This window comes from Eurytemora carolleeae, unplaced genomic scaffold (assembly GCF_000591075.1).
Source record: "Eurytemora carolleeae unplaced genomic scaffold, Eaff_2.0 scaffold868, whole genome shotgun sequence".
Taxonomy (NCBI): Eukaryota; Metazoa; Arthropoda; class Copepoda; order Calanoida; family Temoridae; genus Eurytemora; species Eurytemora carolleeae.
In genome coordinates, this window is record NW_019396755.1 from 67125 (window position 1) to 92403 (window position 25279).

Below are 25279 nucleotides of genomic sequence, written 5' to 3' on the forward strand. Positions count from 1 at the left end.
TTCAGAGAAACCTTTAAAGGAGGAGTGAAAATAGTATAGAGGAGTGAAGAGAAGTGAGAGGAGTGAAGAAGAGTGTATAGGAGTGTAGAGAAGTGTAGAGGAGTGAGAGGAGTGTACAGGAGTGTACAGGAGTGTAGAAGAGTATAGAGGAGTGTAAATGAGTGTAGAGAAGTGTATAGGAGTGTAGAGAAGTGTAGAGAAGTGTAGGAGTGTATAGGAGTGTAGAGAAGTGTATAGGAGTGTATAGGAGTGTATAGGAGTGTAGAGGAGTGTAGAAGAGTGTAGAGGACTGTAAATGAGTGTAGAGGAGTGTAGAGGAGTGAAGAGGAGTGTAGAGAAGTGGAGAGAAGTGGAGAGAAGTGTATAGGAGTGTATAGGAGTAAAGAGGAGTGAGAGGAGTGTAGAAGAGTGTAGAGAAGTGTAAATGAGTGTAGAGGAGTGTAGAGAAGTGTATAGGAGTGTATAGGAGTGTAGAGGAGTGTAGAATAGTGTAGAGGAGTGTAAATGAGTGTAGAGGAGTGTAGGGAAGGGGTAGTAAAGAGAAGTGTAGAGAAGTGCAGAGAAGTGAAGAGGAGTGTAGAGAAGAGTATGGAAGTGCAGAGGAGTGTAGGGAATGGGGAGTATAGAAATATTCCTGTAGAAAGGAATTTATCGGAAATGAGGAATGAGGAGTGTATGTGGAATTGTATAATATATATAAAAGGGGGCGTATACTGCCTGTGATACCGGCGAGTTAAGCTGTAGCGCTTCTCCCCGCCCATCCCTCTCCCATCCCCTCCTTCCTCCTCAGTCGAAGAGAAACAAGACTAGAGACGAGGTGTAGTGTGTCGTGACCTACTAAAAAATCTATTTATTAACTTTCATCAGCTCAGGGATGGACACAGAGGTAGATTTCGCTGCCCGATGTCTGGTTGCAATGTCTCAGGCCTACCAGAGCACCTGGACAACATCTGACCCTGCTCCGCTAGATCTTAGTCTCAGGACAGAGTCACCTCCGGGATCCAACCCGTCCTTGTTCATGATAGCCAGGATATTAACTGATTTAACCCGTGTGAGACAGGAGGCAGTACCTCGACCTACCTCTCCTCCTACCCCCTCCCCTAGACCAGCCTGTAGAACCCTAAAATCTCATAAATGTACTCACCCAGGTTGTGAAAAGGTGTATGGCAAGTCATCTCACCTAAAGGCACATTTACGAACCCACACAGGTAATTCGAGCCTTATTCTTTCTCATATATCATAGGCCTGTGTACTTTCATTTCTAAATCAAAGAAAATTGCACTTTTTGTATGGAGAACAGACGTGTACTACTGTACCGTTATCGCCATACAGCAAATTAATCTTATGTATAATGTACACGCACTTGTGTACTTCAATCTCATAATATATGAACCTTTGACTTTTGTATACCTTTTGATAGATACAAAAGGGGAGGAGGGGGGTCCAAATAAACATGTATGAATCAAGCAATGAGGAGTGGGGGGGGTCCAAATAAACATAATTGAATCAAGTAACGACTGGGAAAGGGGGGGGGGAGGTACAAATAAACATATATGAATCAAGTAACGACTGTCATTTCTTCTTGGGTCAAAGTGTCAAATATAACAAGGAAAGCGAAATTTTCTCACATTCGTTGACATGTTTTCCAAGATTAAATAAAAAAGTGTAAAAACAGAAACTAAAGAACACATAAAATTGCACTTATTTTATTGTAAGAAAGCACTTTTTTCTAAAATTATCACTATTATTGATGATTTTGTCGGACACAAAAACTGAATTGACACTTGTGACGACTGAATACAGCTGTACTGAGAGTGTACCAATTCTACGTTGCCATCTATTGTACTAGAATCTATTTGAGGTTGTTCATTTGTATGTCTAATTAGCTTTCTAGAATGCAGGGTTTTCATTTTCAATTGTTAAAGTGTATTGTGTGTTTTACTAAAAATGCCACGTATAGCAAGGAATTTTAAATTGTTATGCGAGCTTGGAAACCCAGCTTTTTTATTATAATATAAAAATGAAAATTTGAGGCAAATCGGAAAAGGGGTTCTCGAGTTATGACCGAACATCCAAACAAACAAACTGAGATTATTATTTTATATACAGTGATAACCAGAAAACAATGGAATAGGAAGACGACATTATAGCAATACTTAAGTGTATTTGATGGTGTTACAAGATAGATAGTTTTACCAGACACTTATAAAATTACTTTTTTGTGAAAGGGGTCTGTTTACACTGCACAATTGCTGTTTTTCATGGTTATTGAACTTTTAAAAGTTAAAACTAGATTTTCAAAGTCGTCTTACTGTTCCAGAGTTTTTTGGTCATCACTGTATAACCGTGGTAAATACATAGCAATGTTATCTTTAAGTCAAGTGCTACCCATAAAACTGGCAGAAGGAGACGATATTTTAGCAATCTGATATTTTCTGATCTTTGTTATTAAAGTTTTATCAGGAAATTGAACATACAAGTATTATGTGTACAAAATAGTGACTAGTACAGTAGATGGCAACTTAGAATTTGTAAACTCTCAGTACAGTTATATTCTGACGTCAGAAGTGTCAACTCAGCTTTTGTGTCCAAAAAAATTATTAATAATAATGATAATTTTTAATCATAGAGAATAGAATATATAGAGAGGAATTAAAAGAATCTCTCGGTATGAATTTTTTCAGTCCCTTTCAGCCTGAAAGGGAGTTAAAAGTGTACAAATCATGTAAATGTTCACAAATTATATGCAGTAGAGTACATTAATACAGTATGTTCCCTAGACTATCCATTTAAATTTCGAATTTTTTAAACTGTTAAACAAACTTTATAATGAATTAGGTGAATAAAAACATCATTTGATTTATAGTTATAACGGAAAATCATCGTTTGTAAAGTGGAAGGCATAGAGTCTATGTGAAATGATCATTGGTCAATTATGAAACCAGCCTAATTCATAATTTGGTTTTCTTTTAACAATAATTTTAGATTTTCTATAAAATGATATTCCAGGGCCCAACAGGTTATATAGCATAAATATGTGAAGTACACCTGCAGTATGGAAACAGTACAACAAAATGGCCGTTTTACATTTTTTTCTAGTAAATTCCTCTCTATATATTCTATTCTCTATGTTTTTAATAAAGAGCTTATCATACAATAAAATAAATGCAATTTGCTGTGTTCTTTAGTTTATTTTTTTACACTTTTTATTTAATCTTGGAAAACGTGTCAACTAAAGTGAGAAAATATCGTTTCCTTGTTATATTTGACACTTGTGACGTCGTGTATGATCGGCTCATTTCTCTGTAACCACTTATTGTACTTGCTAACCTATTTGATTTGTACACTTTACACTACATTAATGATGTGTGTTTTTTTCATTGATTTATTCATAATCATAATTTGAACTCAACAACCGTCCTCCTATTCCAGAGTTTTATGGGTGAGCTTTGTAAACATTCACATTTGCTATTTAATTCAATTTTATATTGCTATTTCAAAATTTAATTTAAACTTTTTTGGCGGATATTTCTGCATAAAAATTAAAAACAACATATAATTATTCTACACAAATACAATTTCTAGAAAATTTGTGTGTCAGAAAACGAATTCCTTCCTTTTTATAAAAGGTTTGTATAAACAGTAAAACGGTTTATCAAATTAGTGTTGTATATACATTTGTAAACACAATTATGTTATTAATCAAGTATTGTGCGGTATATAACCTTTAAACTCGCATTAGGATAAATTCGATAGTTTGTTTCCATAAAGTTTTGGCGCTTTAAACCTTCTTAAAAAAAGTTTTAAATCGGAATTCCCAAAAATTTAAATCTAGGAGCATGCAGTTCATGAACAGCAATGCTCTAAGAGGATACAGTTTATGAAGAGCAATGCTCTAGGAGCATGCAGTTCATGAAGAGCAATGCTCTAGGAGCATGCAGTTCACTTTTTCTTTTTTCTGTGCAGCCATAAACTTTGAATTCGCGATATATCGCTATTTCTTTATCCAAATTGATGCAACGAGGATGAGTGGATCTGATGCTATCAGACAGCTATGTAAAGTTGCATCAATTATTAAGACTGGGTCGACTTTATATTGTCGCAACGCCTTGGCCATCGACTTTTCCTCACTAATTCATATATTCTTTTTTTGTAGCCCAAGACATTTAAATTTTTAGAACTGAAAAGCACTTTCTAAGATTTATTTTTTAACAATTAATCGAGGGAAAAGAAAATATAACTGGAAACATATTGACAAGGAATTAGGGCTTTGTCACAAACTGAAATTTTCTAATCCCTATATCTTTTCAACCTGATGGACTGTAAACCTTTTATATTTTAAATTTATTTAGTTTGATCTAACAGAATTAACTGTTTGAAATATCTAAGGTGTACAACATCATGGGTTGCAAGGATATACGGATTAGAAAATCAGGGTTTGTGACAAAGACTCTCAATCCTTTGTATAAAGACGTACGGTTCCAAGTAATTATAAACCTGGATACAGGAAGGAAATTATAGATTATTGATACGAAGTTGAGAAACATAAAGGGACTGTCATTGTGATTTCAAGTGACCTTTTATTTAAAGGAGACATGTCCGATTTACAACTTACCCTTCAAACCTTTATATGATCAGTATTGTGGAAAATATCGTCGTTTTTTAGCTTGAAAGGTGTTTATTCGTAAAAATGAATCAGAAAAGGCAAGTCACTTTATCAAGAAACTTCAATTGAAAATAATCAATTTTAAAAGAGAAGAGGATGGATATTTCATAAATTCTTGATCAGACAGACCCTTTAAAGGTACTGTTAAGTTGTGAATCGGATATATGAAGGGAGAGTCACATAAGATTATGTTTACAGTTCCTTTAATGAGGTAACAGGAGAAGATTATGTTTACAGTTCCTTTAATGAGGTAACAGGAGAAGATTATGTTTACAGTTCCTTTAATGAGGTAACAGGAGAATATAATGTTTACAGTTCCTATAATGAGGTAACAGGAGAAGATTATGTTTATAGTAACAGGAGAAGAAGCTCATAAATTCAGGGAAAGTTGGTCAACATGCTTCCTTAGGGATCAATGTTTGGAAGGATCCATAAAAAATTGATTGTGAATGGATGCAAGGGATTAGATGGAGTTTGGGATTATTGTCAGAGTTCAAGAAAATTAGGGATTTTAGAAATTGATTTTAAGGAACCCGGGATTGCAAAAGAAGTTGTTTGGAGTTGAAGGATTCCAAGGATGACAAAAAAAACTGTTGCTAAAGGATGGACAGGGTTTATTATTTTAAATATTTACTTTTCAGTTTGTGCAGAATCATCGAATAATAAACTTTTCACAGAGTACTGCACCCTTTTAGAATTATCATGAAGTCCCCCCCTCCCCCCACGGGGGGGGAGGTACAAATAAACATATATGAATCAAATCTACATTTAGTGGAAATATCATTGGTAAAATCATCATTTCATAGGGCATCTTTACTAAACTTAAATTCATGGTGATGCTCTTAGTATAAAATTTCAGATTTTAGATGTTTTTGATCATGGCGTTGAAATGTAAAAAAAACATTTGAAAAAATATCTAAAAATCTTGTTTCCAACTTCCTCAAATCCACAACAAGGTTGGGTTGGGTCTAAAACAAACATTTCCCTCTTGTCTGCACGTTCAATACACAGCTTCCTGTCTCGTAGTAATGAGTCAACCAGTTAATATAAAGGGGGGGGAGAGATATAGAGAAGAAAATTGCAGAAATGGGAGGATAAAAGAAAAAAAATATTTGGGGCAGAAAAGAAAGGTAGAAATCAGAGGAGAAAAGGACATAATAGGGGACGAGGAAAAGAGAAATCTATAAAATGGATGAAAAGATATTTAGAAAAGAAAGTTGTAGGAATAGGGAGAAAGGGGAGAAAAAATAGATATAGAGGAGATAGAGGCCTCTTGAATCTTGACCCGATAATTGGGACATGAGTAATTAAGTAAGTAAGTAAGTAAGTAAGTAAGTAAGTAAGAAAGTAAGTGAGTAAGTAAGTAAGTAAGTAAGTAAGTAAGTAAGTAAGAAAGTAAGTGAGTAAGTAAGTAAGTAAGTAAGTAAGTAAGTAAGTAAGTAAGTAAGTAAGTAAGTAAGTAAGTAAGTAAGTAAGGAAGTAAGGAAGTAAGGAAGTAAGGAAGTAAGTAAGTCAGTAAGTATAAGTAAGTAAGCAAGCAAGCAAGTAAGTAAGTAAGCAAGCAAGCAAGCAAGCACGTAAGTAAGTAAGTAAGTAAGTAAGTAACTAAGTAAGTAAGTAAGTAAGTAAGTAAGTAGGAGTTATCTGGGTAAGGGATTAGGAGTAAGTGCAAAAAAAATTGAGTCATTGGTAAAAAGGAAACTGAGAAAATGTCTAAAAGAAGGAGAGAATGTAGAAGGGGTAAAAATTGAGAGATAAAAGGGAGAAATGGCAATTATGATGAGAAAGAGGTTTAAAGAGAAAATATTAAAATATGAAAAGGATTGAAGAAAGAACAATGGAGAGGAAAAACGGGTATAAAATAGTAAGAAAACAGTGTTTAAAGTATTGGGTATTGAAGGAAGGTATAATGTAGGGAAGCGGGAGGTTAAGGTTAGGGTGGGTGTGGCAATACAGGTGCTAGGTTGGAGGAACATGGGAGGGGCACTTAACAGTATGAGATTCTGAACTTTGTAAGGGGGAGGGCAGGGCAAATGATGGTTTGTGGAAAGGCGTGGACTGGAATTTAGATCGGAAAAAGATATGTCGAATACATTAATAGATGAAGATTTTTCGACAAAATGAAGAACTAGGATAAATAGCTTGTAAGGAAGGATGGATAACTAGGAAGGATGGATTACTAGGAAGGATGGATATCTAGAAAGGATGGATATCAAGGAAGGATGGATAACTAGGAAGGATGGATTAGTAGGAAGGAAGCACAGCGAACTAGGAAGGATGATAACCCACGAGAAAAGAGAAGTAAATATTGTCTGTATTGTCAGGTTAAAAGAGAAACTCTAATCTATAGTTAAATTTAGGTAGTTGAGAAAACGGGCATATGGGGTTTCATGGTTTATAATAGCATTGGTGTAGGAGAAAATTAGAGATAGATAGATAGAAAGAAAGATAGGAAGAAGGATAGATAGATAGCAAGGTGAAGGGTAAGTAGGGTGGGGGGGGTGTATGGTGTATATAAACCTGTAGCCCTGTAGAGGAGAGAGAGAGAGTAGAGCTACGCCCAAACAGGAACTAGGACCCGCCCCTTTATTTTCTCTTACTACAAAATATCTTCAGGTTTCAGTCGGAACAGAAAACATTGATACTTTTATGAAATAAAAAAGTTATTCTTATGTTTTTTGATGTAAATGATCGTAAGACGTGAAAATGATTTTACAACAAAATATATCACCTGGTTGCTTTTTTCCAACCTGACTAAAAATCTAAAAATAAAAATAAAAATTTTTCATAAAAAATGTGGGCTTTCAGAGAGACAAAACAACTTTCAAATAATTAAAACTCTGCTCAGGTAAAAATACAATATTTCTTTTATCGAGTAGCTTATTTAGTAAAAATATCAAAAAAGTTTATATGGAGTTATAGCTTATTCGGTAAAAATACCATATTTCTTTATATCGATTAGCTTATTTAGTAAAAATATCAAAAACGTTTATATATCGAGTTATTCGGTTTGTTTGGCCATTAAACACTTTTAACCTTAAGTTTGGAGAATAATGTGAATCTTTCTTTGCATGAATAAATGAAAGGAATTGAGTTTTAATCCCAAACTCAATCTGTCTAATCCCTATATCTTTACAATCTGATGATATAAACCTTTTTTATTTCAAACTTAGATTATTTGGTCTAACAGAATTCATATTTTGAAATATTAAAGGTCTACGACATTGGGTAGCAAAGATAAAGAGATTAGAAAAGTAGAGATTGTGACAAAAACTAAGTTTTTATATGTAAAACAGAAATGGAGTATTTTTAAGCTTTTAGAAAAGATTAAAGGACAATGTTTAAATCTTCTCTAAAGTACAGTTTAACCTTGGTTTAACCCAGAACCTTGGAGAAATTGAAAGAATTTAGGTAATGTCGTTTTCAAAACCTACTGATAATAAAATGCCGCAGATATACATTTTTAATTGAATAATTACACGGAGCTCTTTAATGGCTATTTTTGATTTTTGATTTATGTGAAATAATATGGAACCATTGAAAAATTATCAAGACGACATTTTATAAATTCTTTTGATTTCTCCGAAGTCAGGTTAAACTGTATCATATTTAGTATTTAAATTTTGTTCCAGGAGAACGTCCGTTCCCCTGCAACTGGACAGGATGCATGAAAAGGTTTGCAAGATCTGATGAGTTGGCTCGTCATATCAGGACACATACCGGAGAAAAGAATTTTATCTGTCCTGTCTGTAACAAGAGGTTTATGCGCTCAGATCATCTTAGGTAATAAACATAGAGAGGAGATCTTTCAAACATTTTGCAAGATTTTGGGAAAAAATAAATTTCAAGAACTTTATTTGAATTTTGTTTTCTCCTCAAAAGTTTATGAAAAAAGTTTTCCGATATCAATTTAAAAATATAACTGCATACTTGATTAAGTTTTTAAAAATAGACATTTAAAAACATTTTGGGGTTACCGACAGATTTGAAGACGTTCTTAAAGAATTTATCAATATTTGATTTGATTTGATTTGATAAACACAACCACGTGGACATGCAATAACAACAAACCATGAATGCAAATAATAACATGGGAAAAATATGAACTGTCGTCTCTGAAGTCTTATTATTTGTGGGAAACATTTTGTATAAAGATGAGAATTATACAAAATTAAATGATTTTATTTAGTAAACACACAAAGAGACATCCATACTTTGAACCTGAATTATCGATGCGGATCTTGGAGCAGTCGGAGCAGAGCGGAGGGTTGCGGGAGGAGAAGAGGATGGATGAGGGGAGAGGAATGAACGAGGATGGAATAAGGAGAAGAGAAGATCAATATCAGATAAAAGAGGAGAACTCAGCAGGAGTTCCTCTCATGGTGGTAGACACCTCAGGAACAACAGGGGTGGTGGTCAGATACTTTCCCGGGGGGGATATATCGACCTACAGGGGAAATTCAGGGAACTGCAGGGGGGAATCAGGGACATACAGAGAGAGAGAACAAGGTGATCAGGGGTCACACAGTACAGGGGTAAATACAGACACTAGTGATGGATTACCCTCACCCTAGTAACCTGGTAATAGAACCAGTTCTATGAACTCTTGGTAAAAGAACAAGTTCTAGAAACTCCTAGTAATAGAACCAGTTCTAGGAACTCCTGGTAATAAAACCAGTTCTATAAACTCCTGGTAATAGAACCAGTTCTAGAACAAGAAACCTACGATCATAGAATTGAAAAAATCTGTGGATCTAAATTTGTTTTATGTAAAAAATTTCAATGAAATATCTAAATTTTAAACTATTCTCCTATTCTAGTCAGAAAAAAAACTTTTTGCAACAGAAATTTTAAACAGAAAACAAGTTTAAATGTCGTCGAGACAAAAGAAAGGTTTAAGTTTAAACTTTTTAAAGATTATTTGTAACGCTGGTTGATCTTTTAATTACTGAACTAAGTCTGAATTAACAACTTAACACTGAAGTGAAAGTTTCATTAATTAGGTTTTTACAAGTTATTAACCCTATCTCTGCTGGGGTACTTGAAAACCAGGATATGCTGGGGAAGGGTCAGTTTGACCCCCCCCCCCTCTAAATCCCATGTTTGATGTCCAAATATGACAAATGATACATCATTAGAAAGCTCTTGTACTCTACTTTTAGAATCTGCAAAAAAATTAGCAAATTTGCAAAAATTGAATTTATTATCGCAAAATCCAGTTATATAGTAAAAATGTTTGCAAAAAAAATTTGTCCAAAAAATGAAAAATTATACATTTTTGAAAAGCCCTTGACCATGCCATTTCAAATATGCAAACAATTTTGCAAAATTTTAAATAACCTGATTTTTAATCAAGAAAAACTAAAAATGTGCAAATTTCCTTTGACAGGTTGTTTGCAAAAAATTTGCAATTTTTTTCGCAAAACTTGTGCAATTCATTTCCTTATGTCATAGGCTTTCCAAAAAGCTAAATTTTATCAAAATGTGACAAGTGGAAGTGGGTCAAAACAAAGATTTAGTTTGTTACAGGAAAAAGCAGTCATTCAGGCAGTGTGCCTGAGGACTCAGGCAGTTAGTATTAAAGCCCTGTTTTAGGCCTAAAGGGAGGGCTTTGGGTATGTAGGAAAAGTCAGAAAATTTCAACAGCCTCAGACCAATACTTTTTGAGTTATGTAAAAAAACTACAGAGGGGGGTTAAATTGACCCTCCCCAGCAGGAATAGGGTTAACATAAAAAGAAATAACTTTTGAGTTGCTTTATCCCAAAAACTACTTTTTATCATTGGCGTAAATGTAAACTTTTTTAATTTTTTCAAAAAGTTTTATTTTAGTTGAATTATTATCCCCAAAAACCCTAAAAGACAATATTATTTTTAAAACATGTCATGATTTAAAATCAAATATTAATTCTAAAATAATGTTTTATGACCTAATATGTGCTTGCAATACCTTTTCTAATATTGTTACCATAAATAACTACGTTGAGGCTCATGAAACTGTGGATTAGGAAGACTCAAGTTATGTTTGTAAATAGTTCAATGTAAACAAAACACAGCAATTAGTTGATTTTTAAGTACACATAATTTTACTGAAATGTCGTCTTACTAATATCAAATTTATGGGTCCAACTTTAGTATGTACAGCCCACTATTTCCCTTGTACCGTACTTTAGCATGGAAATGTTATGTACCAGATAAACTGTTCAAAATCTCGAGTTCTTTCATCAAATATAAATAATTATTAAACTTGTCATATTATTTTTGAATAATATCCAACCCTGTTTATGCAAAAAAAACTGCTCTATCATCTGAAAGATGAAATACTTATCAGTATAAAACTAAATACTAGTCAAATCTCAATATATAATCCTGAAAATTCATCTGCACATGATATAAAAAGATGGCTTGCTGAGTAAGTGCATTCCTTTGACTTTTTATTTCTAGAAAAAAAGGTCTAAATCTTCTGGATATAGTAGAAGAAAGCAAATTTTCAGAACCTATATTTTTGTTCAACGTTAAACATTTAAGTTATTGAGAAGCCTTGAATATTTGTAAATTACACTAAAATCAGTTGCAGTCGAGTCTTAATAGTTTCTCATTTGAAAATTTGTAATTTTTTGCCTCTTTCTATTATGTGAGAATGAAAAATGTTAGAGTGTGGTAATGAGGAATACTTTTTTAGGAAAACAGCATTTTAAGAAAACAATCATGGCTTAATTTTGAAATCATACAGTGAGACCCACAAATTGTGGAAAACGAAGAAGACACATAAGCAAGCTATGTGTATTTAACGTTATATAAAACAACTAGTCTTACAAGTTTCTGCAAATCAATTCTTTTTAAACAAGTCTAACAGTCGTCTTACTACTCGACAGTTTTATGGGTCCAACTGTATATAAAGATATAATCTAAGTTTGTTTGCCAAAAGTTCAGAAACGAGCAATGAAAGATAATAGAAGCAGATAGGATTTTATGCAGTTTTGTTAATACTGGGAGAAGCTGAAAAGTCTATCCATCTATAATTACGCTAATACAAATTTTTCATAGAAAAAAGTGGATATAATCTACGGATATAACGTGACAGCCATTGTATAAGTTTCAGTCATCATTTTCAGGTTCATGGTTAATAAGTTAAAATTTGTAAGTTTTGGAGAAAATTGTAATTATAATTTCAATTTATGGGGTTGAGTTAAAAATTTTTAGTTAGGGGCGAAAGATTAACATGAATATAACCCTAATATCTAAATATGGGGTGGATACTAATATTTTTAATAATTTAAACTCATTCAAAAGTCTATAGTTGTTGGCAAATTCGATTACAGTATTCAATGCAAATTAATGGTCTGAGTTAACATGAATATAATAATAATAATATATATTATATATATAAATATGTGTTTGGAACTTTAAACCAAATAAATAATCCCTTCCTGTTGGCAAATTGGATTAAAAATGTTTCTTAAGTTATTCTAACTGAATCCCGGTGCCATAGATTAATAAAAATACAGAACACTAGATGTCGCCTTTTCAAGATTTAGGATTTTTTTTGTTCACAATAACCATGAGGCAGAAGCTCAAAGGGGTTCTGCGATTGGAGTGTTGAATAATAAAACAGAGAGAGAAAGCATACGCGTAACTCCTTTAGGCTTCTGCCTCAGGGTTATTGTGAACGAAACCCCCCAAAATCTTTAAAAGACGACATCTAGTGTTCTATCTGTTATTGTTAATTAATCTATGCTCCACGCAAACAAATGTTCTGAGTGCAGTTAGTTCTCATTAATTCCCTGCTTCTGAAAAGGTCAACATGTCGTGGAAAAATGTGGATCAAGTATATGCAATAAAACCACGATAATTACGGAATGTTGCCCTTGGAAACTAAGTACGAAGTGTTGAAAAATAGAAATAAGGTCTCATCTCATAAAACGTAATTTGACCTAAGTAAAAGTTTAGTTTCAAAAAACATGGATTTATTAAGAAGACATTTCCAAAAAAAAAAAATTTTGACCAAATTTTGGAAAACTTTTTTTTAAGAAAAAAAACTAAATTTAATAATAAAGTTTTAATATTGAATTCTTTACTGATATTCTCTTTCAAATTGTAGTTTTATACGCCATATACTCATTTCAGTAGTTTGAAACTAAAACTAATAATCTGAGTTAAAAATGTGTTTTCAATCAACCAAAGTTCACTATTTTGATATTTTTACCTTTTAAACCATATTTCGTTTCCTTAAAAGTCAAGCACAAAAAGAAATCATTCTAAGTTCACTAATTGGATATTTTCACCTTTTAAACCATATTTCGTTTCCTTAAAAGTTAATGAATGATCAAAATTCTTATTCAAGATATTGTTGAATCAAAACAAAAATAAAAAAATTCTCAACATTCTTATTCTCCCCTCTTCAATAATCTGAAGTGTAAATTAAAAACTGGAGGAGTTATGAGGTTACAAAGTTTTATAAAATAAATGTCTGTTTGATTAAGAGGTGGTTACTTTTTCTTGGGCATTCTTTAATTCTCAAATTAAAATTTCTCAATTTAAAATTTCTCAATTTAAAATTTTTCAATTTGAAATTTCTCATTTTGAAATTTCTCAATTTGAAATTTCTCAATTTGAAATTTCTCAATTTGAAATTTCTAAATCTGGAATTTCTCAAAATGAAAGGTTTGCGGAAAGAAATTGTTAAAGTAATTATAAGCGATCCTCCAACTAAATAGGGGTATGCCTGGTTCACTCTAGGTACCATCTAAACTTTCGGCCTAGGAAAAATGATTAAGATAAACTGGTTTTTCTTTCTAAAAATTCATGATATACCATCTTGGTTTCACCGTACAGAAAAGACAACAAAAAGAAATTGTCATAATTCAAAACGATTTTCCAGAAACGGCAATATACTTCTTCCTTAATGTTGCTCAGATAAGAGTTTAAAAGGTACCGTTGTGAATCAGGCAAGCAACTCTTTTAAATTGGGGCTCACTTGAAATTACGTTGACAGTCCCTTTAATACAATATTATTATAGATTATCTTGTACAGTCCCTTTAATACAATATTATTATAGATTATCTTGTACAGTCCCTTTATACAATATTATTATAGATCTCCCTGTACAGTCCCTTTAATCCAATATTATTATAGATCACCCTGTACAGTCCCATTAATCCAATATTATTGTAGATCACCCTGTACAGTCCCTTTAATCCCATATTATTATAGATCACCCTGTACATGCAGTGGATTGGTTTGCGTAAATTTTGACAGCTCAGGGTTAGAGTTGACTCCGGGTAGAGCTATAGAGGATGATATAGAAACCTGGAGAAACTTCATGAGTTCCTGGAACCTGGTGGATTGCTGGTTAATATTACGGGGAATTGTAAACTAACATGACTGTTCATGAATTCCGTCCCAGCAAACGGAATTTTATTATTTAACAGATTTACAATTTTTTATAGTAATATAGTTCCCTTTTTTACAATAATACATTTTCTATGGTTTTAATCTTTTTAGTCTTTTAGTTTATAGAATGTTATAGAAATGAGAATATAAAGACCAAATAAAAGTATTATTATTATATCTAAGGGAGTCTACAGTGACACATATGTATTGTACCGTTATATGTACGAAATAAATCTATAATAATAATAGGGATGGGCATTTTTATAGGGAAAAAGTTTTGTTTTAAAAAAAAATAAACGACTTTTAAAGGATTTGAGTCTTTGCCACAAACTCAGATTTTCTAATCCCTATATCTTTGAAGGCTGGTAGATCAAATAGTCTAAGTTTGAAATATCTAAGGTTTGAACCATCTAGTTGCTAAGATATAGGGATTAGAAAATTTTAGTTTGTGACTCAATTCCTTTGAAACAAAAAAAAAGAAAAAAAATTTCGTTTCAAAACAAAAAACGTCTGAAAACTAAGAATAGTAGTTGTTTTTTTAAGATTTGAAAGGAAACAATTGTTATTTATTGAAAAACGACAAAATCCGTTTTAAATTTAAAACCTAAAAGATAAATTCGTTGCTGAATTCATAAAAGCAGCTAACAACGGAAATTTTTTCCATAAGATTTTTTGATCGACAAATCTGGACAATTCGGTCAATTAGAGACTTGAATTAAAACACCACAGTTAGAAAAACTTAAACATTTAGTTTGACATATTTTTCAAAGAATTAAATGAATGCAATTTTAGGTATATCTTATAAATTTCTTATCCATATTTAAGAAGTTATTAAGACTGCATGCACCTCTTAAAGATACTTTATACGTATATAAGTATATAAGTAGAACGATTATATTTTATATAACTAGTTTAATTTGTGAGCAAAGATTTTATTTTATTTGGCGTGAGGTGTAAAAGCGTGGAACAATTGAGATATAAAACACAAACTAAACACCATAAATGTCGTAACAATTATTAAATTCAAATAATGCCAAGTGTATATCTTGAAAAGTACTTGTAAAGTTGTAATAGGCTCCCAATGTTGTATAATACAAGATGAATATTAAGTCATCAATATATTGATAAATGGGCGTGGATTATGTGAACCCTAGGGCTGAACCTGTGCAAGGCAATAGGTCAAACCACGCCCAGCCCACTCCTAGATACATGGAGTACGACCTGTAACCAGGTTTACATATAAAGTTGAACAAGTTTTTCAACCCTGCAGATCATTGGTTTAAATGTATATATCATTAGATATTATTATAAATATGTTTTAGCTTCATTTTCCTTAACCCTTTCAAGGCTTGGTGTGGGTGGGTGAGGAGGGGGGGGGGGCTGATTCAATGCAGGCATTCCGCATGTCAAGTATTCGCAAGGTTTAAGCGTTAACAATTTTGTCAGATACCCTTCTTGTTTTGCTTTTATGACCATTTTGTTTGCTGAAAAAGTAATTATGAAAAATTGTGAAAATAATATTTATATTTTCAATCATATATTTATTTGAAGATTACTTGAACAAAACTCTCTGCGACATAATCTCAACAAAGAAATTGAGTCTTTGCCACAAAACTTAAACTTTCTAATCACTATATCTGTGCTGTAGGCCTTAGTAGATATTTAAAACTATGAATTCCGTCAGATAAAGTATTCTAAGTTTAAAGGTTGTACGTTAACGTATTACACCATTAGAGGGCAAAGGTAATTCGAAAGTTTGAGTTTATCAAAAAGAATCAATTTCTTTCAGTCTACAATTATATAAACTTTTTATTCAATATGACCGCGTGTGTACTACATAACCGGAAATTCTAAATGTAAAAAAAGAAAGTGAAGTTCTTCTGTTGGGGAAACAGTAATAAAAACAGCTAGCAAAGAATATGTCATATAAAAGAAAGGCTGTTTTAACCGTTTTGAATATCACAATTGGTCAAATTTATGCGACATCACTGGTACGACTTGTTGACCTCTTAGATCCACTAACTTTTATTTTACGTACAATTGTGTCAGAAAAATAAATTTATTTTGTTAGATTCAAATATTTTCCTCTTCTCAATAGCTCTTCAATAAATGAAGTTTAGCATTTCCTAAACGTGGTCTGTCTCTTTTTTTCTTCCGTGATTTTGTTCAGATTTCGATTTATTGAATAAAGCCAAAATTCTTCGAAATCTGAACGACATTCTGCATTTCTTCCGTAATTTTTACAGCACAAAAAAGCAGACCACGTTTTGGAAATGCCAGGACTAAAAATATATATAATATATATATAATATATATAATTCTTAATTCAATAATGTTGCTGATAAAATTAGATATGCTTATGAATGCAAACTCATTTCAAAGCTCAAAGAGTCATTCAAGTCCTCTCAACTGTTATATACATGATAGTTTTGAAATCTACACAAAAAGAAACATTTTCATGAAACACAAATCAAGTATATTAAATACTACCGTGTTTGTTTAATTTTGAGCAGCATTTATTTAAAGAATTTTTCGATGAAATAAAAACTGATTATCGAAAATGGCTATTTGTGGCCGACAAACAGGTTATGCATGTGAGTTTTCAATTTTTCAAAATATGTCGATATGGGTTTCAAAAGATCCGTCTTGCAAAGCCTAATTCAAAGCAGCAAACGGTTTGTAAAACATTTAAAAACAAGCCATCTAGGAGCATTCAAGTGGAAAAATTAGGGAAATCCCAAAATCAACTGTTTTCCCTAGTTTTTCAGCTCCAACTTGGCTATTTTTAATTAATTTGAAAACAGTTTTTTCCGTTGAATATGGCTTGGAAAAACAAATCTTTTGGTGCCCATTTCGACATATTTTGAGAAGAAAAAATGAGCTCTCTCACAAGCGTTTTTTTATCACAAAAGGCCATTTTCGATGGTCAATTTTGATTTTAGCGAAAAATGCCTTTAGTAAATGTTTCTTAGAATTAAAAAATATATTAGTATTCACCAGGGACGTACGAGAGCATTTAATTCTTTTCTTAATCTTTTAGTTTGGGTGAGTGCAATGCAATGCAATGTAGAATGTAGATTGCCTGAGGAAGATCTAATATTAAAAGACCCCCCCCCCTCCCNCCCCCTCTCCTCGTACGCCCCTGGTATTCACTACTTGAAATTGATTCCTATCAAATTTGTGAAAAACACAATTTAATACTGCTCAAACCTTCTGAAGCCTATAGTGACTATACCCGTATCGATATGGTACCATACGGAGAAGGTTTCTTACAATTCAAGAAATAATCTAATTCTAGTGTAGAGTGTAGAGTGTAGAGTGTAGAGTGTAGAGTGTAGAGTGTAAAGTTGAGATTAAATGTCAAATTCTGATATTAAAGGTTAACAGGAGGGAGTCCCACAAAACATGACAGTAGAGAGACGACCGGGACGTCGTCTTTGCTTTTTTAAATTATTTGTGAAATTGATTTGTCAATCTACTTTTACAAGTTCCTAATATTCCTAAAATTCTCCTAGTCTCCAAAATTGGGTCTACTTTTTTGGTGCTGTTAAAATTACCGATTATTTTTGTAACGCCAGGACAAGGCATGTTGTGATTATTAACTCTAGAATTTTACTTTCAAAATTTGGATTACGAATAAATTTCGCATAATATTTTAAAGATTAAAGTCGACCTTCACTTTCTTTCTTCACTATACTTTGAGTGTCTGGGTGTCTGTCCTTTTGTATCCAATAAACATCAAAACGGCTAAACCGTTCGGGCCCAAATTTTGTGACCTCACGTGGCCCAAGAGAAGGTTTTTGAATAATCAAAATTTTAAAAATTCGCCTTGAACAAAATTAAATTTTTATTAAATTTAAAATTTTTTTGAAAATCCACGAATTTTCTTTATGAAATCCGCTAACTTTTTGTTTGGTTTTACACAATGTGTACAACATGTGTACAACACAATTGAAATAGAAGATGGGCGTGAAGCGCCCGAAAGGCCTAGTACAGTATAACTGTATAATTCAGTCCTATTTTTTTTGCAGTTTTATTCCGCTGCTGTACCTATTCTAATCGATGAATTTCATGTTGATTAAAGGGTCTGTAAACGTTATTTCATGCGAACCTCCGATGATAAACTAGCATGTCCGATTCACAACAGTACCTTTGTCTGATCAAGTATAAATTACATATCCAAGTTTTGTTTTTAAAAACTGTTTATTATTATTTATGGTTTCTCTGTGATAATTTCCAGGATTAATAACTTTTCCAACCAGAAAACTGACGCTATCTTTTACATTGTTGATAAGATTAAAGTTTCAAGGGTACCGTTGTGAATTGTGAATTAAAATTACTTAAATCTACGACGAAAGCCTTTTACAGTTTATTTAGGTTACGCTACAAATGATCTTAATAAATGCATTGAAATTTGAATTAGAATATTTATTATATAGCACAGCCTTACATAAATATCTGAACGATAAATGTAGAATTAATTAAGAACTAATTTATTACTATTTAAATTCATCCCCCCAAAAAAGATCAAAGCATAAAAAATTTACATTTATATAATTTAAAATTTTTTGAATATACATTAAAAATATACAAGGACGATTCGATTATTTTGCTGCATATTTGTTTTTTAAAAAAGTGTTCTAAAAACTTCAAATTTGAAAAGATGTTAAAAATGCAACTATTGTATTGATAAATGTTAAAAAAAAACAGAAGGTAAAAACAATCTTTGCAGCGATTTGACTTTGTTTGTATAACTGGCGAAATGTCTCATACAGGGTGTCCCAATTCTTATTAGAGATCGTCAATCGGTCTAAATTACGATTTTCGAAACTAATCAGAAAATTTAAGAAGAATGAATCATTTCGAAAAATTGAATAAGGCTAATATAAGAACTTTCTTGCGAAAAATACAATTTTTTTTGAGTATTATGGTTTTATTTTGGCGTTAAAGCTTGAAGATAATCTAATACAGGGTGTCCCACGAAACATGACAATAGGAAGACGACTTGAAAGTCGTCTTTTTTATTTGAATTTATTTGTGACATTTAGTCTTCTATCTACTTTAACATGTATGATTCTTGATACAATTATCACATAATTCTCATAGCCCTGGCATTTCCAAAAAGTGGTCTGCGTTTTTTGTGCTTTCAATATTACCTGAGATTTCAATTTTGTTAAATAAAAGCAAAATTGTCGAAATCTGAACGAAATTCTTCATATCTCGGGCAATATTGAAAGCACAAAAAAGGCAGACCACATTTTGGAAATGGCAGGACAAGGGAAATTTTGTGATTATTTTCTCTAGAAATTTACTTCTAAAATTAGGTTGACAAATAAACGCAGCAAATTATATCAAAAATCAAGACGACATTCAAGTCGTCCTGCATACTGTCATGTTTCGTGGGACACCCTGTATGATATGGGACGCTCTGTAGTATCGTGGGGAAAATCTAAGACGACATTCGAGTTGAATTCAATTTACACTGTACAAAACAGTGTAAAGATAAGCAGAGGTTAAAGTAAGAAACATTTTAGAATCTATTCTTGATGATACATAAGCTGAAGATTTTGTTGAACCAATTCTTAAAGAGACATCATTAAACCTCTCTAAAATATAAATACAGATTCAAGATAAATATTTAGAAGGTCGTCGTTTTAAAAGCCATTTAGAAATAGAATTCTATGTTGTGAAATTTTTAGAAATTTAATTGTTTTCTTTTTTGTTTCTGCACGTCCAAATTTAAAGTGTTAAGTATTATTTTTGATTAAGCAAAAATATTTTTTTTAAATTACTAGGGTCATCGAATCGAACTCCATAGTTTTTTTTAAAAATAAGATGTTTTCTAAGGTTGTTTTGAGTAAATAAAGATAATGATTGAGACGTTACAGTACAAACAAATGACATATACAAATATAAATATACAATTAATAATTAATTATTAACATAAATTGAACGTTTTGACATCTCCTCCGTTCCTATTGTAATTACAGGCACAAGAACAGTCCAAGACTTCAATGAAAAGTTATTCTGAAAATATATTCAAGAATTAACAATTTGACATAAAAGTTACTTTGAAAAAAAACAATTACTTAAACGTAAAAGAATTTTACAAGTATTCACTGTCCATGCTTTTATCCCTTAACAGTTTTGTTTGCTCTATTATTAAAATCCATTGAAAAATGCATATCAAAACGTATGTTTTAAGTTATTACTTGTCAAAAACAAAAAATATACTATTTACATTTTTTCGGTCCTTCTATTGTTGCCATTTTTCAATGCCTTTTTAATTCTCAAACCATTAAACTCAGCGGTCTAATTTTTTTATTGAGCTGGATTTGAAAAATTGGGCTATAAGTATGTACCAGACCTTTAATCTAAAGTCCTTTCTCAAGGGAAGGGGGTGCGAGAGCCCCCCCCCCTCTAGTCTATACATAGATTCAGACCCTCCAACAGAGTTTAAACTTAGTGTCGTCTTAATATAGACTTTTTTTCATTAACGTCGAGGAAAAGTACAAGCAACACAGGGACACATAAAGATTCAAACGTGCATAGCCTTTACAGAGTTTAAACTTAATGTAGTCTTCATTTAGACTTATTTTTGTTCATTAACTTACAGAGTTTAAACTTAGAGTACTCTTCACTTAAATTTTTTTTTTCATTAACTTACAGAGTTTAAACTTAGTATCGTCTTTATTTAAATTTTTTGTTCATTAACTTACAGAGTTTAAACTTAGTATTGTCTTCATTTAAATTTTTTGTTCATTAACTTACAGAGTTTAAACTTAGTATCGTCTTAATTTACACTTATTTTTGTTCATTAACTTAGAGAGTTTAAACTTAGTGTCGTCTTCATTTAGACTTATTGTTGTTCATTAACTTAGAGAGTTTAAACTTAGTATCGTCTTCATTTAGACTTATTTTTGTTCATTAACTTACAGAGTTTAAACTTAGTGTCGTCTTCATTTAGACTTATTTTTGTTTATTAACGCCGAGGAAAAATACATTACAAGCAACACAGGGACAAATAAAGAATTAAACGTGCATAGAATGTAAATTCACTCTGACAGGCATGCTGGTAAATATAGAGCACACATGCGCCATAAATATAGGAACTTAGAAAGCATAAACATATATAAGGAGAAATCTTGTCTTAGTTACTTTTAATTCCAAATAAAAAATCATTTTCGGGTTTTTAATTATTGATTTGACAATCCTTCAGAAAAAAAATGGCAATATACTCACCATTTAAGGAATATTTTTCTAAGATTTAGTAGTGAATGAATTTTGATGTGCCTAATGTAACAATTGGCAGTTCTACATTTAGAATAAAGTTAATTTCAAATTTAATCAATCCTTGCGTCATGAAACACAACATCCTCAGTTCAGTATATGCTTAATCTATGTTTATTGGCCTGGGAACACAGCTTTGCCGGATAATTAGAATTTCTCTTTAAAATTCAACCCTCTCAACTTCAAATTGTTTAACCCAGGCATTCCCGTGCTTCTACTGGCTCTTCTCCTATTAAAACTGGAGGCCAATCGGTCCAGGGATTCATGAGTTATGACCGGACAGACAAGATTACTACTTTATATATATATAGATATATATCTCAGTACCTGCATCTAGAGAGCTAGAATCTACCTCATTCAAACCATAGTTACCATGGACAGCGTCAAACTGTTCAGGTCGACCTAATACCAGCTTTAGACAGATTTAACGCTCCTTGCTCAGTTCTAATATCCCGCTAAACCGTGTATTAAGTGACACAACCGTTTAAACAAGACGGATTTTAATAAATTCAGATTTTGTAAGATTTTCTAAAATCCAACACCCATTATACTGATGTATATGCACTTCTTCCGAGACCAAGCCTTTTTTTGACGGATATAAGAGGTTCATGGAATAAGTTTAATTTTCCTTCCCCCCCCCCCCCCGTCCCCCATATTTGACTTTACAGTGGGTAAAGTATGTACTTTAATAAAGGTACAGCTTTTCCAATGCAAAATCATTTACAAACAAATGTTAGAAGAGGTCATGAGCGTTCTGAATCACTATCTCTGATTACTTTATGAAGGTGCATCGTATATGGTTGTCCATAAAGGATGAAACTTAAATGCCAACCAAAATATCTATTGCCATAACGATCTAAAGGTTTAATTTGGTGATTGGCTTTAGTTCCTTTAGTACACCTTCTTCGTAGAGTATTTAATAATTTGATAGAGAACTGCAGGCCACGGGCAGCCGTAGTACATTTGAATTTCCTAGCCGGGTCAACCTTTCCGGTCCCAGTTTGTACAGTATCGCCCGGACATTGGGTAAATAAAGAAGACACTCAATAGGACTAGCCGGTGCAACAAGGTTGACGCGGTCTGACTTTAGGTGAAATTTACTTTTACTAAAGGGTCAGAGGTGTGTGAAGCGACCAAGAATGTAAGGACAAGATTTAAAAAGTTCTGTAAAATCGTCTCTGAAGTCTCGTCCTTTTCATGGAAAACTCTGTATCTAAAAATACCTTTAGTAAGAGAGGAAGGGCATCCGAACCACCAATATCCAACTGGACGTGGGAATGGGGGATCAGCAGTATCAACCTTGATTAAAAATATTTAATTTAAAATCAACTTTACTTTTGTCCTTCTCGATGAATCCGAATTCAACCGATTTAATATCTTTGGCTTTTTGACAACTTGGTGGTTTTCAAAATTAGTATTACCAAAAAAACTAAAGTTAAACCCTAACGCCATACATCGAAGAAATTTATAAAATGTCGTATTCTTCACTTTCTGATAATAGAATGTTGCAGATATTTAGTTTTTTAATTAAGTGATTATAAGGAGCTGTTCCCGCATATTCATGGCTATTTATTTATTTTCGCAAATACTGAGATTTAGGTGAAATAGTGTAAAACCCATTGAAAAAATTGTTAAGACGACATTCGATAATGTCTTTCGAGAAGTTTATCTTGATTTGTCCACGTAAAATGAAACTTGGTACAGTAATAACTTAAATTGCGTTCTTAGCCTACTTGTACAGACATCTTAAGCATGCTGGGGGAGAAGGAAAAGCTAGCCTAAGATACAGGGTGTCCCACAAAACAACAGTTGGTGAATAATTTAAAATGTCTTCCTCCAAAATTACTTAAGTTGTTTAATACCAAAGAGAATTATAAGAATATTTATTGGCAGTCATATTAAAGTAAAATTGATTTCAATTTTAAATATATTTTAGTAAAAGATTTTATTGAACGAAAAAATTGAAAAAAGTCTTTAATATTTATTACAGTATAGGGAAGAAGACATTCCAAATTATTCACCAACTGTCATGTTTCGTGGGACACCCACATCGTTAGAATTTCTTTTATTAATATAAACCTTAAAGGAGCGGTCATCAAACCGGTAATATTCTCCAGCCTTGAAGAAATAAGTGTATCCATTACTGTACTGCAGAGCATCATCTAGATTATCCGGGATACCCTCCCAGTTGGAGATAGGTCTAAACAAGGTTGGATATAGGTCTAAACAAGGTTTGAGATATGTCTAAACAAGGTTGGAGATAGATCTAAACAAGGTTAGAGATAGGTCTAACAAGGTTAGAGATAAGTCTAAACAAGGTTAGAGATAGGTCTAAACAAGGTTGGAGATTAACCGTTAAACCTTAAACAGTATGGGTTGAACTTGGTTGACCATGATACCTTGGATAGGATGGTTTGAATTTGAACTTGATTGACTTTGATACCTTAGAAAGGATGGTTTGACCTTGATTGACCTTGTTACCTTGGATAAGATGGTTTGACCTTGATTGACCTTGCTACCTTGGAGAGGTAAGTTTGACCTTAATTAACCTTGAAACCTGGGATAGAATGGTTTTATCTTGAATGACATTGATACCTTGGAAAGGATGGTTTGACCTTAACTCACCTTGATACCTTGGATAGGATTATTAGATGGACCTTGATTGACCTTTATAGCGTGAAAATCGGATGGTTTGACCTTCATTGACCTTGATTTTACCTTGGATAGGATGGTTTGACCTTCATTGACCTTGATTATACCTTGGACAGGATGGTTTGACCTTCATTGACCTTGATTATACCTTGGACAGGATGGTTTGACCTTCATTGATCTTAATTATACCTTGGATAGGATGGTTTGACCTTCATTGACCTTGATTTTACCTTGGACAGGATGGTTTGACCTTCATTGACCTTTATTTTACCTTGGATAGGATAGTTTGACCTTCATTGATCTTGATACCGTGAAATAGGATGGTTGACCTTCATTGACCTTAATTTTACCTTGGATAGGATGGTTTGACCGGAGGTCGACTGTCTGGATCAAACCTCCAGTATTGAGATCCCTTGAAAATATCAAAAATTAGCTGCTAGTTGCTCTTAACAAGAAAGAAAGAGTTTGGGCTATTCAAAAAAAATTCTTATGTTCTTCACTGCAGTTGTCTACTGTAAACTCTAAATCATATAATATATTGTCTAATAACTTTCTTAAAGACATTACATTCAGTCTTTTTATCTTGTTTTAGGTCAAATAATATTTTCATTCACTGTAGGTAACCCTGTAGGATAGAAAAAAACTTCTTTACGTTACAGTGGTTGGCGATTATATCAATACAATGGAGACGAATTTTTATTATTAGTACAATTGATCTCTGTTGCTAAAATTAGAAAACACTCTTTGTTTCTGTGTCTCATACTATTATGAAAGATTGGTGGAAATCAAAATTGAAATAGAAAGTCGTCTTCATTGTATTGATATATACGACGATGACTGTAGATAGATAGATACCTTGAAAAAGTATATTTTCCCGTTCCCTGACCAAACAAATGCCGCGTCAACATTGTTTGGTATTCCTTCAAACCCTTTACTTATCTCCTTAGGGTACCCGGGTTCCATTTCGTCAAAGCTATACCTAGAGTACATAGCTATAGTACAGTACAGTACAGTACAGTACAGTACAGTACAGTACAAACCAGTATAGTACAGTACAGTACAGTACAGCACAGTACAGTACAGTACAGTGAAGTACAGTACAGTACAGTACAGTGCAGTACAGTACAGTACAGTACACTTAAGTACAGTGCAGTACAGTACGGTTTAGTACAGTTCAGTTCAGTACAGTACACTTAAGTACAGTGCAGTACAGTACACTTAAGTACAGTGCAGTACAGTATAGTGCAGTACAGTACAGTTTAGTACATTACAGTTCAGT

At 32.6% G+C, this 25279-nt stretch overlaps 2 protein-coding genes across 6 annotated transcripts in view; one reads left to right on the forward strand and one right to left on the reverse strand.

The window, feature by feature from the left end:
* The first annotated feature begins 459 nt into the window (after positions 1 to 459).
* On the forward strand, positions 460 to 9469 carry LOC111708260 (early growth response protein 2b). The gene is made up of 3 exons (XM_023481585.1): positions 460 to 1208; positions 8299 to 8449; positions 8856 to 9469. Exons 1-3 carry the CDS (start codon positions 875 to 877, stop codon positions 9238 to 9240), a joined length of 870 nt encoding a protein of 289 aa, XP_023337353.1. The 5' UTR covers positions 460 to 874; the 3' UTR covers positions 9241 to 9469.
* Positions 9470 to 19415: 9946 nt separating this feature from the next.
* Positions 19416 to 25279, reverse strand: part of LOC111708257 (matrix metalloproteinase-16) — a 43567-nt gene continuing 37703 nt past the window's right edge. The window contains exons 16-21 of one of the 5 annotated variants that reach the window (XM_023481579.1): positions 24856 to 24979; positions 24351 to 24412; positions 23428 to 23548; positions 22572 to 22647; positions 21676 to 21750; positions 19416 to 19664 (exon numbers count right to left, since the gene is read on the reverse strand). In XM_023481579.1, the coding sequence (XP_023337347.1) occupies positions 19531 to 19664; positions 21676 to 21750; positions 22572 to 22647; positions 23428 to 23548; positions 24351 to 24412; positions 24856 to 24979 (592 nt within the window). In that variant the 3' untranslated portion in view covers positions 19416 to 19530. Of the gene's footprint in view, positions 20086 to 21675; positions 21761 to 22571; positions 22648 to 23427; positions 23549 to 24350; positions 24413 to 24855; positions 24980 to 25279 lie in introns of all 5 variants that reach the window. The other 4 variants (XR_002766615.1, XM_023481580.1, XR_002766616.1 and 1 more) reach the window with 4 other exon arrangements.